This window comes from Camelina sativa, chromosome 13, assembly GCF_000633955.1.
Source record: "Camelina sativa cultivar DH55 chromosome 13, Cs, whole genome shotgun sequence".
Classification (NCBI taxonomy): Eukaryota; Viridiplantae; Streptophyta; class Magnoliopsida; order Brassicales; family Brassicaceae; genus Camelina; species Camelina sativa.
Genome location: NC_025697.1, coordinates 7,684,444 through 7,700,422, shown reverse-complemented (window position 1 = coordinate 7,700,422; position 15,979 = coordinate 7,684,444). Strand labels below are relative to the sequence as shown.

Sequence of the window (15,979 nt, the reverse complement as noted above, 5' to 3'; positions counted from 1 at the left end):
TTTTTTTTTTTTTTTTTTTTTGACAAATACATACATTCATAGTTAAAACGACTGATTTGTTGTTAATTCGTCATGCCTCAACAAATTTTGTTTAAGAGTTGTATACATATATATATATATAGTATACTATACATTCAAATTAAATTCCAATATTCTTTATATGTATAGTGAAACCACAAAAGAATATGTAACGTGTAGAAACATAAAATGATTTGATATTTTATTATGAGTAGTGTACTTAATACAATTAGGAAATCCTTCTAAAATTTCTGAAAAGTTCATAACTAAGAGATGTTTGAAAAACATTTGGGAATTGGGAAATGGGAACGATAAGGAAGAAGAGGGAAAGTGACTATGAGGTTTGGGGATATTATTTTGACGCTTTCGTTATTCTGATTTTAAAAATTACTTCTAAAGTCGGTTTCGTGGCGAGTTGTGTAAAGATGCTGGCACAAATGATTTGCTTGTAATGTGACATTCTCTTCGCTTACATTATTATACTAGCATTGAATATATTAAAATATCTAGTACTATTATTACATATGCATTATTCTTTCGAAAAAAATTATGTATAATAATAATTTGTGTTATTCGTGATTGTATTGTACCACTATTTAAATTAGATATGCATAATAATATTTTGAACTTTTACTAATAAGATAAAATTTAAGTTTAATTTATAATTTCTAAATTTTACCTTTTTCCAGTTTTTCCCAAATGGGTAATTTTTCTAAACACTGCTACAGAAGAAGTCCTTTTTCTCAATCAAAATCCTCACAAAAAGGTGTGGCTTTGGGTGTCCCTTACAATAATCCTATATATTGTTGTCTTTGAATGTGGAGTTAATTATTCATGTTTTGAATCTGTTTCCGATCGATATATCTCACAGATCTCGAAGAGGAACACTAATAAAGGCAACTCGGAACTACGGTCGATAGACTACTAATGAGGTTAATTATATAATCTAACACCTATAATGATATTTTTAGTTGTTAAGACGATACCAGCTAATACAACTAGGTGTTATAGTGTGATCACTAGGATTGTCCCCATTACCATGTACATTCAATGCAACTTATTATGTTGCCCCTCCTGCTAACAAAGATGTTTTCACAGCTCCTATTTCTCAAGTCTCAATCATGATTCTCAGAAAATGATGTGGTTGGAATTGTCTTCGATCGGCACTCTTTGTTGTCTTATAATCTCATGTTTTGAATTTGTTGGTGATGCGGCTCATGTAACTCAAGTCCAAGTCCAGCACGCGAAAACCATTGTCGTGATTCGTGAAGGCTGAGGCGATAGTGGACCACACAACTAAGGTATTTAGTGAGTAATGAACTTATATCTTATCTATAGCTCCTACCTAATTTCATTTCTTTTGATGTTCTCAAAAGGAACATATTGTATATCAAAAAGAAAAGAGGCTTATTATATAATGAAAGTTGTTTTTATCAAAAAATTTACGGGAGTAGCACCGATATATATGACGATGATGATGATGATGATTGTACAAAATATAGTATTGTTTGGGTTTAAAATTTAAAAGGTCGTTTGATCCCAAAAAAAAAAAAGGTTCTATAAGGACCCAAAAGGCTGAGCATATTCCCATAGGATTAAAACTTGCATTGGACTTTCTGTTTAAATGTTTTATGCGTTTATGGACATGCAAATATTTTTGTCTAAAAAAGTGTATTTGTTTTGAAACATAGTGACTAAGATAACAAGTTTTAACATTGATAAATGATTTGAAACGATGACATTTACGCGTTGAGGTCAAACAATGACCCAAAAGGCTGAGCAATTTCGTTGTGTATACCAAAAAACGTAAATACTACATATATATATATGTTAGCACTTATTTTTCAAAATATGATTAATGCATGAATCTCTAATATTTGACCGTTTACAGGTTTTTTAATTATATAATAGTACAAATCAAACAAAAAGGTTAATTGGAATTTAGCCTTTTGGCACTTCTTGTGATTGCTAATCGTTCAAGTGCGTGACACATCAGATCACTTAGAGCATCATTAGTGGAGTACCTCTCCTAAGTTACTCTCAAATTAAGGTTGCTCAATCTTTTAAATAATAATTTTTTAACATAACAACCAAAATGTTTTTTTTGGTTCTTTACACAAAATAACAAACTTAAACTAACATAATCAGCAACATTTTCATATTGGGGACCCAATTTGCTGTTTCATATTGCAACAAGATTTGAGTTTTCTTATACACATTGTGGATTCTGCAAATAAATTAGAAACTAAACTTGAAATGAAAGCTTGGAAATGATCCTGCAATCACAAGATACTAAACTGCTTCACTGATGCTGCTACAATGATCCCTAATAAACTTCATAATACATTTTCTCATAAACTAGCCCTTACTACATCAAACACCAACCTAGCACAACGTAATCCTATCATACCAACAGAGACACAATCAATGCCAATTTCAATTGAGTTCTGAACAAAAACTTCACATAGGATCCCTAGAATTGAATGGTACAAGTTAAGACTCAAAGAAAGCAATTAAACATCAAGCAAGCAAAATTCACCAGAAAAATTAATAGCCATCTCAGAGAAGTTTCCTCAAAAGTACAAGACAAAGTCCTGACCACAACAAACTTAAGGAGTCCTAAGGAGAGAGAGAGAGAGAGAGAGAGAGAGAGAGAGAGAGAGAGAGAGAGAGAGAGAGAGAGAGAGAGAGAGAGAGAGAGAGAGAGAGAGAGAGAGAGAGAGAGAGAGAGAGAGAGAGAGAGAGAGAGAGAGAGAGAGAGAGAGAGAGAGAGAGAGAGAGAGAGAGAGAGAGAGAGAGAGAGAGAGAGAGAGAGAGAGAGAGAGAGAGAGAGAGAGAGAGAGAGAGAGAGAGAGAGAGAGAGAGAGAGAGAGAGAGAGAGAGAGAGAGAGAGAGAGAGAGAGAGAGAGAGAGAGAGAGAGAGAGAGAGAGAGAGAGAGAGAGAGAGAGAGAGAGAGAGAGAGAGAGAGAGAGAGAGAGAGAGAGAGAGAGAGAGAGAGAGAGAGAGAGAGAGAGAGAGAGAGAGAGAGAGAGAGAGCTTACGCCGTAGTCTCTTGGCCACCTCCTTGACAACCAAACGAAAGAGTCCTAAGGTGAATTCTAGAGCATCCTAAGCTCTCCCCATGTCCCAAACCAATTGCCAAATCACTAACAACGCCTTTAGCTGGTCAACCACTCAAGCTTTCCTCTAAAGCTCTAACTCTGTTTCTAACCAAGCGCCCTATCAAACATTGTAAATTCAAGAATCAATTCCCAAAAAAAAAATCACATTAAAAAACGAAGAGAAACATACAAGCCCAAAGATTACCTCATAGCAACATTAAGCTCTTTAGCATCAATGGTGCCAGACCCATCAGTGTCAAACAGCTCAAAAGCTTCCTTAATCTCTTTCCTCGAAACACCTCTGTACAAACTCGACCGTGGTAACAACACCAAATTCAAAAATTATCATATTAAAATCTCCAAAAGCTCCAAAAATCATCATATCATATTAAAAGAATAGCATCAAACACTTGCCTAGATCCAAGTCTTCCTTGCTGATATCTACAAAAATTTTGTCCTTGTAAGCTTTTAAGCTCTGTACGGCAACTTCATCAATAGGTTCTACCAAGTATAGTACCTACGTTCACAAGACAAATAAAAGCATGTCAATCACCACTGAGCTAATAGGAATATTTGCAACAAAGAGCCCCATTCAGAAGAACACATACCTCAAGTCCCTTCTCAAGGATCTTCTCGAGAAAAGGTGCATTCTTCGCACTTGTAATGCTGTCGGAAGCTATGTAATATATGGCTTTCTGTTCAGGTTTCATGTTCTCAACATGCTCATCCAAGCTGATCATGTCATTCTCACTCTGGGAGGAGAAAAATCGAAGCAGTGGAGCTATGCGCTTGTGGTTTTCACGGTCCTCTATGCACCCCAGTTTTAAATGTTTGCCAAAAATTCTCATAGTCCTGTAAAGTAAAAATATTGTCAGGAAAATCATCACCAGAACGTAGTAGTGATTTCCAAAAGGAATAAATAAGATAAACTGTAAGGAAAGGGGAACAAGAGTACTGAAGCATACTTCTCTGTTTTCACTTAAGGATATGCCCAAAATCATATCAAAAGCTTTTCTCATCGTTTATCACGAAATCTAACCAAGTGTAGGAAAAATAAAGATCAATTTTTTACACTAAAACCTTCAATCATAGAACCCTAGTTTCTTCATTCTAACATTCGATGATTCCAAAAAGAATATCCCCGTTTTCAAATCAGATCTTATATAACCGATAATGCAAAATTGTGTTAACTATAGATCCTAATCGCTACACACAAAAAAAAAGACAAAGAGCAGCAATCAAAGGTACGAACGAACCATCTCAGCAATGAATCCAACAGTGGTCCACCAGAATCGCGTGTTCTCTCGCCGGAGTTTTCGAGAGAGAAGAGAGAGACATAAAGGAAGAAATGGAAAAGAAATTGAAGAAAAAAAAAAAACGCTTTTATATTTTAGCAACAACCATTCAGGAGCCGCCACGTAGCGTTCCTAATGGGTTACTCAAGTCAAAATCCTTCCGACAGCAACGATTCTTCGTTTATGGACCCATATATGGATTGTTTATTATTAATTTAGGGCCCAAAATCCAAGAGTAACTTAGAGAGTACCCATTACTAATGATAGTCTTATATACCATATTAGATTAGGGACTAAAATTTCATTAAAACCTCATTTGTTATTTTTGACTAATCTATCTCCGTCCAAATGCTTCACTTTGATTCAACAAAACGAATTTGAGAATTTTGTTTTGATTTAAAATTTTCGTTAAAATGAACCATCTAGATGTTATTTATTTCACACAAAAATAAACATCAGTTTACAGTTTCTATTTAGATGAAACATCTCAATAAACAAACAAATTATATCTATATAGAGTAAAAAGAAGAGCGATCGTCATGTGTTTCGTCAGGATACATGCATATCAAAATACAAATAATTTGTTGTAATATATTTGTTCTCTTTTCTCACAATATTGTTTTCTTTTTCCTAGTTATTTTTAGTATCCCTATGAGTGATCTGCAGATTCATCGCTCAAATTAACAAAGCTCAACTTGCTTCGTATGCGTCAGCCCTACGATTATATTATTTGTAAACTAAGTCACAATGTTTGTAATCGAACGTCTGGTATCAGTTTATATTTCACTACCTCTAGTTTTATATGTTATTTTATAGCAAAAGTTACATATACATGGAATCTAAGATTAAGAAAATTTCTCATTTTCATAACCAACGGAACTGAACCGGAAAAAAATCAAACCAAAACCGAACCAAAGTTCCTCAAATAACCAAATGGTTAGTAGAATCATATATCCAAACTAATCAAAACCGAACCAACAATTAAATGGTTAACCGAAATATCCGAAAACTTAGAATATACCAAAAATAATATACTTAATATTATGTAAAACTATAAAATAAACTTAAATTTCTACCTTCAAAACAATTAAATACTTTAAATTATCAATTTATTTAAATGTGATTATTTTGAATTTATTAAATTAAATACTATTTTGTAAATTCGGATCAGTATTTTTCTTTTTAATTTTTTTCAACGTATGTTTGGTTAATTTCGGTTATATTATGTTATTTTTGGTTACTTTTGGTTATATTAGGTTTATTTAGTTAATTTCAATATAATTTATGTTCGTTATGGTTATCTGCTCAACTAACCAAACCTAAACCGAACCGAAAGAAACCGAACTGAACCAAAATTTCTGAAATATCCAAATGGTTATTATATTACTATATCCAAACTAACTAAAACCGAATACAACCAAACTGAAACCAAATGGTTAACCGAATGCCCAAACCTAAATATATGTATAACTAGGGTAGCCCAGGCGTTGCATCGGTTATTACATAATCGCTATTCTATTTTCAAAAAATAACATAAACTAGCATGTTATTAAAATTTTGGTTTCTTTGTGTACATCAAAATATTTTACTTATGTTTTGATTATATTTTATATAGATTTTGCTTATTTTTTGTTAATTTACTTTTTCATATTAAAAATATATATAAGAATGTGAACTTGTCATATTGGACCATAAACGTATGTATTTGTTAAACCATCTTAGATTTGTTACCATTTTAGCAATAAATCTAATATATTGCATTGATAATGATATCATGCATTTTAAATGTTTGACTTTTTGGGTTCTTATTATGTTTTAAAATATAAGTAGAACAATATATGGATTTAAATTAAAACGTTTTACAATATATGAATTGTAAATTAATTTAGTTTGATCTTTAAAATAAAATGTTGGAATAATCTCTCTCATGTATTTTTTAATATAAATCTATAAAAGATAAGTAATAGTGTATATGAGTTTGATATTTTTTTTTATTATAGTTGAAATTAACAAAAACAAATAATTATAAAATTTAATTTTAAAAATAACAAATATCAGAAAAAAAAGTGTCAACTTCTTAAAATATGAGTTTAGAGAAAATCTTACTTTAATATATAAGATAAAAGTATGTCTTCGGTTGTACATATGTAAGTGTATGTATATATATAAAGAGAGAGAGTCCGTACATGTTAACAGAGCAGGACCACACAAGAAAGATTTCAGAGGAAAGAAGCCTCAAAAGTCTGTCTTATAAGATTTTGGTCTTCAGGACCACAAAGAGAGTGGCTTCAGGTTAACTTTTATGATCCTCGTACTGTCTCTGCCCAACCCCTAGGGGGTCTACTACTTTATTCTTACTGGTACTAAGACTTTTACCATTGTCAATTTTGTATTTTTCCAATACTTCATATGACGTATTGTGGGCATAATCACCAAAGGTCCGTATCTTACAATTAATAACTTATCTAAAGACTCTCTTATAAAAGATAAATTTAGAGACGTATAATGACTCTAATATAATAATTAACACTGTTTTGAGATTTCTTAATTTATCGGTGAATGCATTTATCATTCAAAGAGATTTAAGGTGCAAACCTAAAACGTCTCAAAAGCAACTTTGGGATGAGGAGGTTTGGAAGTAGATAGAGGTCGTAAAATGTGCGCCTATATGAATACAATAGATAGACCATAACATAAGAAAAGGAAGAGAAAAGGACAAACACCTTGGGAAGTCATAACAGACAAGTAATACCCAGTTGTATCAAATCAGTCACACTCAGTGAAAGACTTTCTTAACATTTACACCCACAAAAAAAATTAAGAATTAAAAAAAAAAATATGAAGAATCTAAACCAATACATGATGTAAGAAAAGAAAAGAAAAATTAAAAAAAAAGCTGGACAGCAGACGAAAGTTTTGTAGTTGTTGAATACCTTATATGTAACATGTCACGGGAGGTTTGTTTCACTCTACTTGTAATTTGGCTGTTTCCTGCTGTGCATGAAACTTAAGGTATTTCGAGTCCCTTCTGTAATATGTAAATCACTATATTTAATCTAAGTGTCGGAGTTTTTTCTTTCTTCAGAGAATACTATATCGGTGTTTCAGTTATATATTCTCGTTCATGATTTTACAAAGTGTAAAATAACGTTGTAGATCCAAAAAGAAGATTTATGCATGATATAGTTAACAAGAAAATATTCAAACAGATTACACTACACAAAAAATCATTTTCTAAGTATCAAAACAAAAAGTACATAAATTATATATATACATATATATAACTCTTAACTTAAGAAAAGAGAAAATGCTTATTAACTTGATCGGTTATAAGTAAATTAGAAGGTGGCCATGTGAGAAGAAAGAGAAAGTACAGAGAAATGAAACTTTATAATAGTATTTTGAGGTAGTAATAAAAAAAAACAAAGAGATGAAACAGCTAAGCAAGTAACACAAATCGTCAAAAACCAGAATGCATCTGAAAGAAACAGATTTTCGCCTATTGTATCTTTCGACGCTCTTACCTTTTAACGCAATTTTATATTTGCATACGTACATGCACCCTTACCAATACATACGCATACGGTAGACGGACAACTTTGTTGTTAACAATCAGAAAGGAAGTGTATTAAAAACAACACTCTTTCTGTCATTTTAACTTTTTAAGTAATGTCATAGTAGAAAATTATTTTGTATCTGTGTCCACGGATAACTAAGATTCATGTTTAATGAAGATCGAGTATTGTCAATTCTAAAATAAACTAGACTAAATTATGTACCACCTTGATCTAATTACTAGTTATCGTGGATGTTGACTAAAAATGACAAATTGTTGTGTAAACTTTTTTTTTTTCAAAGATCTAGATTGTCAAGTACGTAGAAGTAATACTAGAGTGCTTTTCTTTGAAGTCATTTAGTTAACAATGGAAACGTTACCTTGGAAATCTACAAAGATTGAAACAAAATCCTAAGTATCTATTTCTTGTCATTTTTATTATTAGTTTATAAAATTCTCGACCAACTATATGATGTACATAAAATAACGTTTCAAGATTCAATCCAGTACTATAAGAATCGATTCGGATGACATAATAACATAAGAATAATCAACAAAATCGCAGAATTAAAATAAATTATTTCATCTAACAGCATTAAATAACTGTTTCATTCATGTATTCAACTTTTTCCTTTGACTAATTTTTTTTTACAGTATACGACTTTTTCCGAGTAAAACATATCAAAGTGACTATAATCTAGATAGTGTTGATCGGCTAACGTTGCTATATATATATATATATTTGTGCGTGAGGAGTTAAAAAAAACTTGTCTTATGTCCTATCACCAGAAATCTCAATCTAAGACAACTTTTACTTGACAAACCAAATCTTTTTTGGCCTCTGTTGCGTGACGTCACGATTATATTTTTTCCACATATAAAGCAACGAGGTCCGCCCAAGGTTTCGAAAATTTATTTGCTATTCAATAAATTTATAAAGAACTAATAAATCTGTATCGCAGAAAGCAAGACAATCATAACCGGTATTTTCCCTTTTAATTAATTTCCGGTTAGGGCCTACGAACCTTTCACATTGCTTTTTCTATGGTCACGAAATTTAATCACTACGGATACTATATATTTTAGAATCCAGGAAAAGGTCATGCACATTAATAATACCTTCGAATTCGCATTATTAGATAGAATAGAAAGTTAGAAACTATAGTACTATTAGAACAAATATGTCTGAGTATGGCGTAGTTTACCTTTATATGTTTTGATAAGATGATTGATATAGAATCCGTCATTTTACAATAACCTAATTGTATACTTTTCTCATTTGATAGATTTTGCTATTGGAATTTGAAATTTATTTACATTGTTGTGATGACGATCAGTACGAGAACACAAACAAAATTTGTTATCATCAACTCAAGGTTTGTTTCTAACTTGCTCTAGTTAATATATAATGTAATGGTGTAAAGCATTTCTTTGCTAGTTTTGTTATATCATCAAATGATATGCAATCTCAATTTTTTAACTCGTCTGCCTCTTAGGAATACGTGTTAACATATTCGACCGTACCTTATATAATAATATTTATATATATATATATATATATATATATATATATATTTGAGTGAGAACACTCCAGTAGTGTAACTTAATATTTAAGGAAAACAAAGCGAAGATTCATTGCGAATCTCTCTCCTATAAATCCATTACAAAAATCTTCCCTCAAGGCACCACACAGTCTCCTTTGCGTTTACTTAATTTCCATAGTCCCAAAAAAACAAAAACAAGCATATTCTTGAATCTTGATAAATAATGGATCAAGAAGGAGCATCGCAGAGCACCTCCACTTCTACCGAACCGGTACGGTCACGCTGGTCACCTAAACCGGAGCAAATCTTGATACTCGAATCCATCTTTAACAGTGGTATTGTTAACCCACCAAAAGACGAGACGGTGAGGATAAGAAAGATGCTTGAGAAATTCGGTGCAGTGGGAGACGCTAACGTCTTCTACTGGTTTCAAAACCGACGTTCAAGATCTCGCCGGAGACAGCGGCAGCTTCAAGCCGCCACCGCCGCACCCGCCACCTCGGGAGGAGACCAGCACATGACGGCCATGAGCATGCATCAATATCCATACAGCAACAGCGAGATTGATTTGGGATTTGGAAGTTGTATCAACTCATCAGCTAATTACTTCCTTAATGGAACTACTTCGTCATCTCAAGTCTCTTCTTTTTTACTCGGCCTCTCTTCTTCAAGTGGTGTGTGTGAGACCAATGGCATGGAGAATCTTTTTACAATGCATGGCCATGAATCTCATCATCATCATCAGCATAGCTCAAACGCTCATTCGATGTTTAGCTCTTCTGATGAAAACTCCAATTTCCAATACCAACAAGGTGAATCATTCATTTGCATGGCTCCTTTTTTTTTTTTAACACCGTAAAATTTTGGGTTTATAAATTATAAATATTTGAATGGCTCATGTTTTCAATAAACTAATATTTGAAAGTGTAAAGAAAGAAAGTCATGTTTTCTTTTCAGGTGGGTTTCAAGTTGTTTTTTTAAAGTTAATACTTTTGTTAGGCTACCATCTTGTGTTTTTCGATCGAGAGCTAACTCTCAAATCTTTGTTCTTGTGTAAATTATAATACTTCTTCTATCACTTTAAGGGTTAATGACCGTGTTCATAAATGGAGTTCCAACGGAAGTAACAAAAGGAACGATAGACATGAAAGCAACGTTCGGTGAAGATTCGGTGTTACTTCATTCCTCTGGTCTTCCTCTTCCCACTGATGAGTTTGGTTTCTTGATGCATTCTTTACAACATGGCCAAGCTTATTTCCTGGTAACTAAATTTTAATTCACTATTTTTATTAATATATACAGTATGAACAAAGTGCTGATGAATGTTTATAGATATGATTTAACAAAAAAAATTCTAGACCTTTTTCTCATGATGGAAGTCATTATTTTACCATATGTATTTCATAAATGAATTCTATAGTATTTCGTATTTCAAATTAGTCTGTGAACATGGGCTGGAGCCTGTAACCTAATTCTGGTCTAAGTCCTAATTGTCTGCATAAATTAATCTCAACCCATCTCTGATGCACCTGTTACTATAACATAAAATATTTCTGCAGACAATATAATAAAATAAAACTCAATATGATGATTGTCGGTTTACGTACTAAATGGATATCATTTTTTGTAGAAATTTAATATCTGTAACTGAAATTTTGTGATTTAATTAAGCTTTACGGATTGATGTCAGCTGTATCGACCTTTTTGGTTTGGTTAAAGTTTTTTTTAATGATACTAACATATACATTTTCTCGAAATATAAAGACTATAGCCAAGAAGTAAGAACACAAGAACCAATAAAATCCGAGTAATTATGCAAACTATCGAGTATTTTATTGAGTTCATTGGTAAAAGAGACCTTGGGAATTTATATTCTCTCTTGATCAAATACATAGACGGTGTCAACATTTTCAGATTTTCTAGAAATATAAAATGTTTCTTGTTAGGGTTTTTCAACATAATCACTAATTAATCAACAATAATAAAACCTAGCACGATTACTATAATTATTTCCTAATTGTAAATCTGTTTTTATTTGTTTCATTTTTGTCATCGACAGGTACCGAGACAGACATGAACTACTGAACTGGCTATATCTTGTGTGGAAACATTATACAGTCGAATTATTATTTTTTTTCTTTTTCTTTACGTCTATTGATTTTGTGTCTTTCGTGTATAATTGGATTAAATAAATCTTGGACTCTGTCAGATATTTTGTTTTCTTGTCGATTCTTGCTCGCCTGAACACAAACCTTATCCAACAAAACAAGCCAAATCTTAAATATAGATCTAGTTTGTGGAAAAATATGTCCTTTGAACTCGAAATTTTTTAACGATTATCCAAGAAAGTTAAATTCAAAGGTTATGTTAATTTTGATATTGTTAATGTAATGCTAGATCTTAATTAGTACATTCCTAAAACTCAAAACACTTCCCAAGCATATGTTGTTTATACACAAAAGGAAAGTTAAAGTCTGTTTTATGGGGTTCTTTGGAGATTAACCAAGTGGGCTTATTGGGCCCTTTGAAATGAAAAGTCTGTTTATGGGTTTCTTTTGTATTTCTGTGCCCAACTAACCTATGTGGCTGGAAGCGGACACTAGGGATCCGACCCGAGCCGAGTAATTGAGATTTATACAGTAAAACATCTTATAATAGTTACTAAGTATAATATTTTATTAATTTCTATTATTCATTTAACTCTATATTGATTCATCTAACAGAATAGTTATTTTTTTATGAAAGGTTATACTGTAACTTCTTACATTGATTGTCAAATATTCATAATGATGATTTATAACAGAGATGACAAAAAAAAAAAGAAGAAGTTCTGAATATGATTTACATATAGCATAATCAAGAAAAAAAATATAACATCTTCCATATAATTATGTAATATGTTGTAATTTACTACCAAAAATTGATCAGAGATTGTGAAATACTACCAAAATAATGATCAAAATTTGTAACTCTGTTGTTTCAGTTGGAGACATTACTACTTTTTCAATTTGGGTGTAAATATTCACGATGCGAGTTATTTTGTAAACTTTTTTTAATTATACTGGAAAGAGATTACTTATATATATTAAATTTTTATTTCTTGACAAGTAATTAACTTCTAGGAAATTATTATTATTATTATTATTATTTTAGTTTTCGCTAATACCCCGGCTAATTTCTTCCAAAGCCCAAATTAAGATGTTAAACAAACATGCCTAAAATTAACCAGCAAAAATAGAAGAAACTAAACCCATATTTTTTATCTCACAGTTCTCCTTCATCATTGAACCCTAGTTCTGCAACTAATTAATCAAGAAGCTCCAACTCCAAGAAAATCAAAGAAGTAAAAGCCACTCTTCATCTTCATCTCCACCTTTCTTTCACTGACTGAGATTGTGTGGTGATTTTGATGGTCCATCTTTTTACCATATATGCCATTTACTTCTGCTCTCTGCACACACTGACCATCTTTACCTGCAAGATTAGAAAAATAATTTCTCAGCCCCCACGTGAAATTTTGTTGTATTGAAATAGTAACGTGACAATAGTACTTCACCTCCTTATATTATTAAGCCTAAAGGTACTCTTACGATGTAAAAAAAACGTATTCTTACTCTCTCTTGTCATTCAAAATTTATAATCATTGCCATATATATGAAAATTATAGGAAGTGGTCACTCGTCGTCGGTTATACAACATGTTGGCCAAAATTATCATTCAATATGCTTTCAACATTAAAAAATAAATAAAAATCTTAACAAGACTGGAATCACTAAGCTAAATTTAGACCACAACTCATATTTGGTTCTACGTACCGGTATAAGCATAAACTAATCATGATCAAACGATACACCCAGTAAAGATTGCAATCTGATCTCGACCAACCGACCGAAATCATTATAGTTAGATTCACCAAAAACACTTCTCAAGAAAAGCAAAAAGAGAAAAACATTCCAAGTTTTTTTTTTGTTAAAGCAAAATAAAAAACATTCCAAGTTTCTATACTTTCAATGTCTCAACTCTCAAGGTCAATAGAGACAAAAAATAATAATAATAACACAAGCTAACAAATAAAATGTTACCTGAGGCAAGGGTGTTATCGTAATTCAAGAAGCGAGGCTGGTAAGCCGAAGAAGGTGGAGTGAGAGAGAGCTCCGTCGTACAAGTAGAGACAGCTGAGCCATCGTCGTCATCTTCATCGTCTTCTTCATTTACGAAACTACCGTTCGCAACGTTACCGAAGAACTCCTCGTGATTATAGCGGCACGAGGACGACACCGCCATTTCAGCGTCTCTCGACGGCGTGGGAGGAGGCTGTTGACGTTGTCGTTGGCTTTCTCTAGTCCGTCGAGCCATGATGACGTGCCAATGGTTCTTGACGGCGTTATCGGTACGACCCGGGAAGAGACGTGAGATCATAGCCCACTTGTTCCCATAGGCTTGGTGAGCTGCTAANCTATACTTTCAATGTCTCAACTCTCAAGGTCAATAGAGTTAAAATAAAAACAATAATAGTAAAAATAATAGCACAAGCTAACAAATAAAATGTTACCTGAGGCAAGGGTGTTATCGTAATTCAAGAAGCGAGGCTGGTAAGCCGAAGAAGGTGGAGTGAGAGAGAGCTCCGTCGTACAAGTAGAGACAGCTGAGCCATCGTCGTCATCTTCATCGTCTTCTTCATTGACGAAACTACCGTTCGCAACGTTACCGAAGAACTCCTCGTGATTATAGCGGCACGAGGACGAAACCGTCCTTTCAGCGTCTCTCGACGGCGCCTGAGGAGGCTGTTGACGTTGTCGTTGGCTTTCTCTAGTCCGTCGAGCCATGATGACGTGCCAATGGTTCTTGACGGCGTTATCGGTACGTCCCGGGAAGAGACGTGAGATCATAGCCCACTTGTTCCCATACGCTTGGTGAGCTGCTAAAAGCCTACACTCTTCTTCTTCCGTGAAGGCTCTCTTGTTAATCCTTGGGTCGAGTTGGTTAAACCATCTCAATCTACAGCTCTTGCCTGTAATCCAAGAAGCAACATTAGTTACGTATCCCTCATAATATATTAAATTAGTTACTATCAAGCGTTATGTCACTAGCCATTGTATATTGTTGAATATTTAATTATATAGCCGTATATATAATGTAGTCTAACTTACTGATTACATACATATTAAAAAAAAAAAACCTCTCTATAAAATTATCTAAACACGTACGGTTATGAAAATGCTTAATAATTTTGGAAACTCAATTTCACCAAATTGTTTAGATTTCTTAACAATTTAACGTATATGATTAATTTTCTTCTACTTAAGAATATTTGTTAAAAATACTTACATTTACGAAATTTTGAGTAAAAACAGTGAAGGAAATAGTTAAGTTGACCAAGAAAAGTAAAAATAAATGTACCTGATCTACCAAGAAGGTGGTGAGCAATCAAGTTCCAGTTTTGGGGACCAAACTGGGCAACAAGCTCCTTGAGTTTAGCATCTTCTGTTGGTCTCCAGTGTCCTCGTGAGCATAGTTTCGTGTTAATTCCATTTTTGCCCCTCATTCTTAAACTCTTTGCGTTTTCACCCTTCTCTTTCTCATGTTCATCTTCCGGCTCCAAGGCTGAGGCTGATTTGTTGTGAGGATGGTTTCTAGAGAGAGAGAGGTTGGTGAGTGAAGTTTTACGAGAAGCAGTAGTGTGTGAGTTTGGTAGAGATCCGAAGTTGTTTGCGTCTTCGAATCTTCTCGACCCATTGATAGGTTCATTACCCCTTAGATCTTTCTCAAGGAGATTTGGGTTCATTTTTTTTCTGGGTTTAGGGATTAAAGGAAGAGAAACTAAGAATAGGAGGGAGGAATAGGATAGAGAGAGAGACCACTTGAATGGCTTTTCACTGTTTATATGGTGGAAGAGGAAAGAGAGATTCTCTATAAAAAAAAATATTGAATTATATTTGACTGACATTTATTTAGAAATTAATAAATACAAGAATATGTAAGAGTAAAAATGATGATGAGTGGTTATTAAATGTTCATTGAGAACAAAATTGATAGCTGTTTATTCAAACACCAAAAGAAAATGTAAGGAAACTTTTATAATAGCATGTTCAATCATATGCTGTGTTAATTATCATTTCAGGCCTAATGATCCCATTCAAATGGTTTTATCTTCGTTTTCTTGGTTAAACTTAAAACAATGGGTTTATAAAATTACGTACGAATACGATCTTAATTATTTGAACTACAGTATATTTATAGTCGATGGTAGTAAAACTCGTTCTTATAAGTTTCGAGCTAGGTCTGTAACCAATTTTAATAATTTTATATGTATGCGCTACTTGTTATCGTTTCTTCTGACAATTAGAAAATGTATTAGAAAGATTTAAGGTTCACGTTTTCCTTAACGTTACATTCTATTTTCTGTTGAAACGAAAACTTCGAATAATGAGATACTTTTAGTATAACAACTAACTCACTCTCTC

The 15,979-nt window shown here is 32.8% G+C and overlaps 3 protein-coding genes across 3 annotated transcripts; 1 reads left to right on the top strand and 2 right to left on the bottom strand.

Annotated features, from left to right (window-relative positions):
* Positions 3,006-4,456, bottom strand: LOC104735830 (heat shock protein 90-6, mitochondrial-like). Its single transcript, XM_010455682.2, has 5 exons — positions 4,377-4,456; positions 3,729-3,972; positions 3,535-3,637; positions 3,326-3,421; positions 3,006-3,238 (listed from the first exon to the last, which is right to left on the bottom strand). The coding sequence occupies exons 2-4, from the start codon at positions 3,966-3,968 to the stop codon at positions 3,327-3,329; spliced, it is 438 nt and encodes a 145-aa protein (XP_010453984.1). The 5' UTR covers positions 3,969-3,972; positions 4,377-4,456; the 3' UTR covers positions 3,006-3,238; position 3,326.
* On the top strand, positions 9,586-11,736 carry LOC104735829 (WUSCHEL-related homeobox 12-like). The gene is made up of 3 exons (XM_010455681.2): positions 9,586-10,327; positions 10,601-10,776; positions 11,575-11,736. The coding sequence occupies exons 1-3, from the start codon at positions 9,739-9,741 to the stop codon at positions 11,590-11,592; spliced, it is 783 nt and encodes a 260-aa protein (XP_010453983.1). The 5' UTR covers positions 9,586-9,738; the 3' UTR covers positions 11,593-11,736.
* Positions 12,625-15,386, bottom strand: LOC104735828 (myb-related protein 315-like). The gene is made up of 3 exons (XM_010455679.2): positions 14,916-15,386; positions 14,068-14,526; positions 12,625-12,989 (listed from the first exon to the last, which is right to left on the bottom strand). Exons 1-3 carry the CDS (start codon positions 15,298-15,300, stop codon positions 12,826-12,828), a joined length of 1,008 nt encoding a protein of 335 aa, XP_010453981.1. The 5' UTR covers positions 15,301-15,386; the 3' UTR covers positions 12,625-12,825.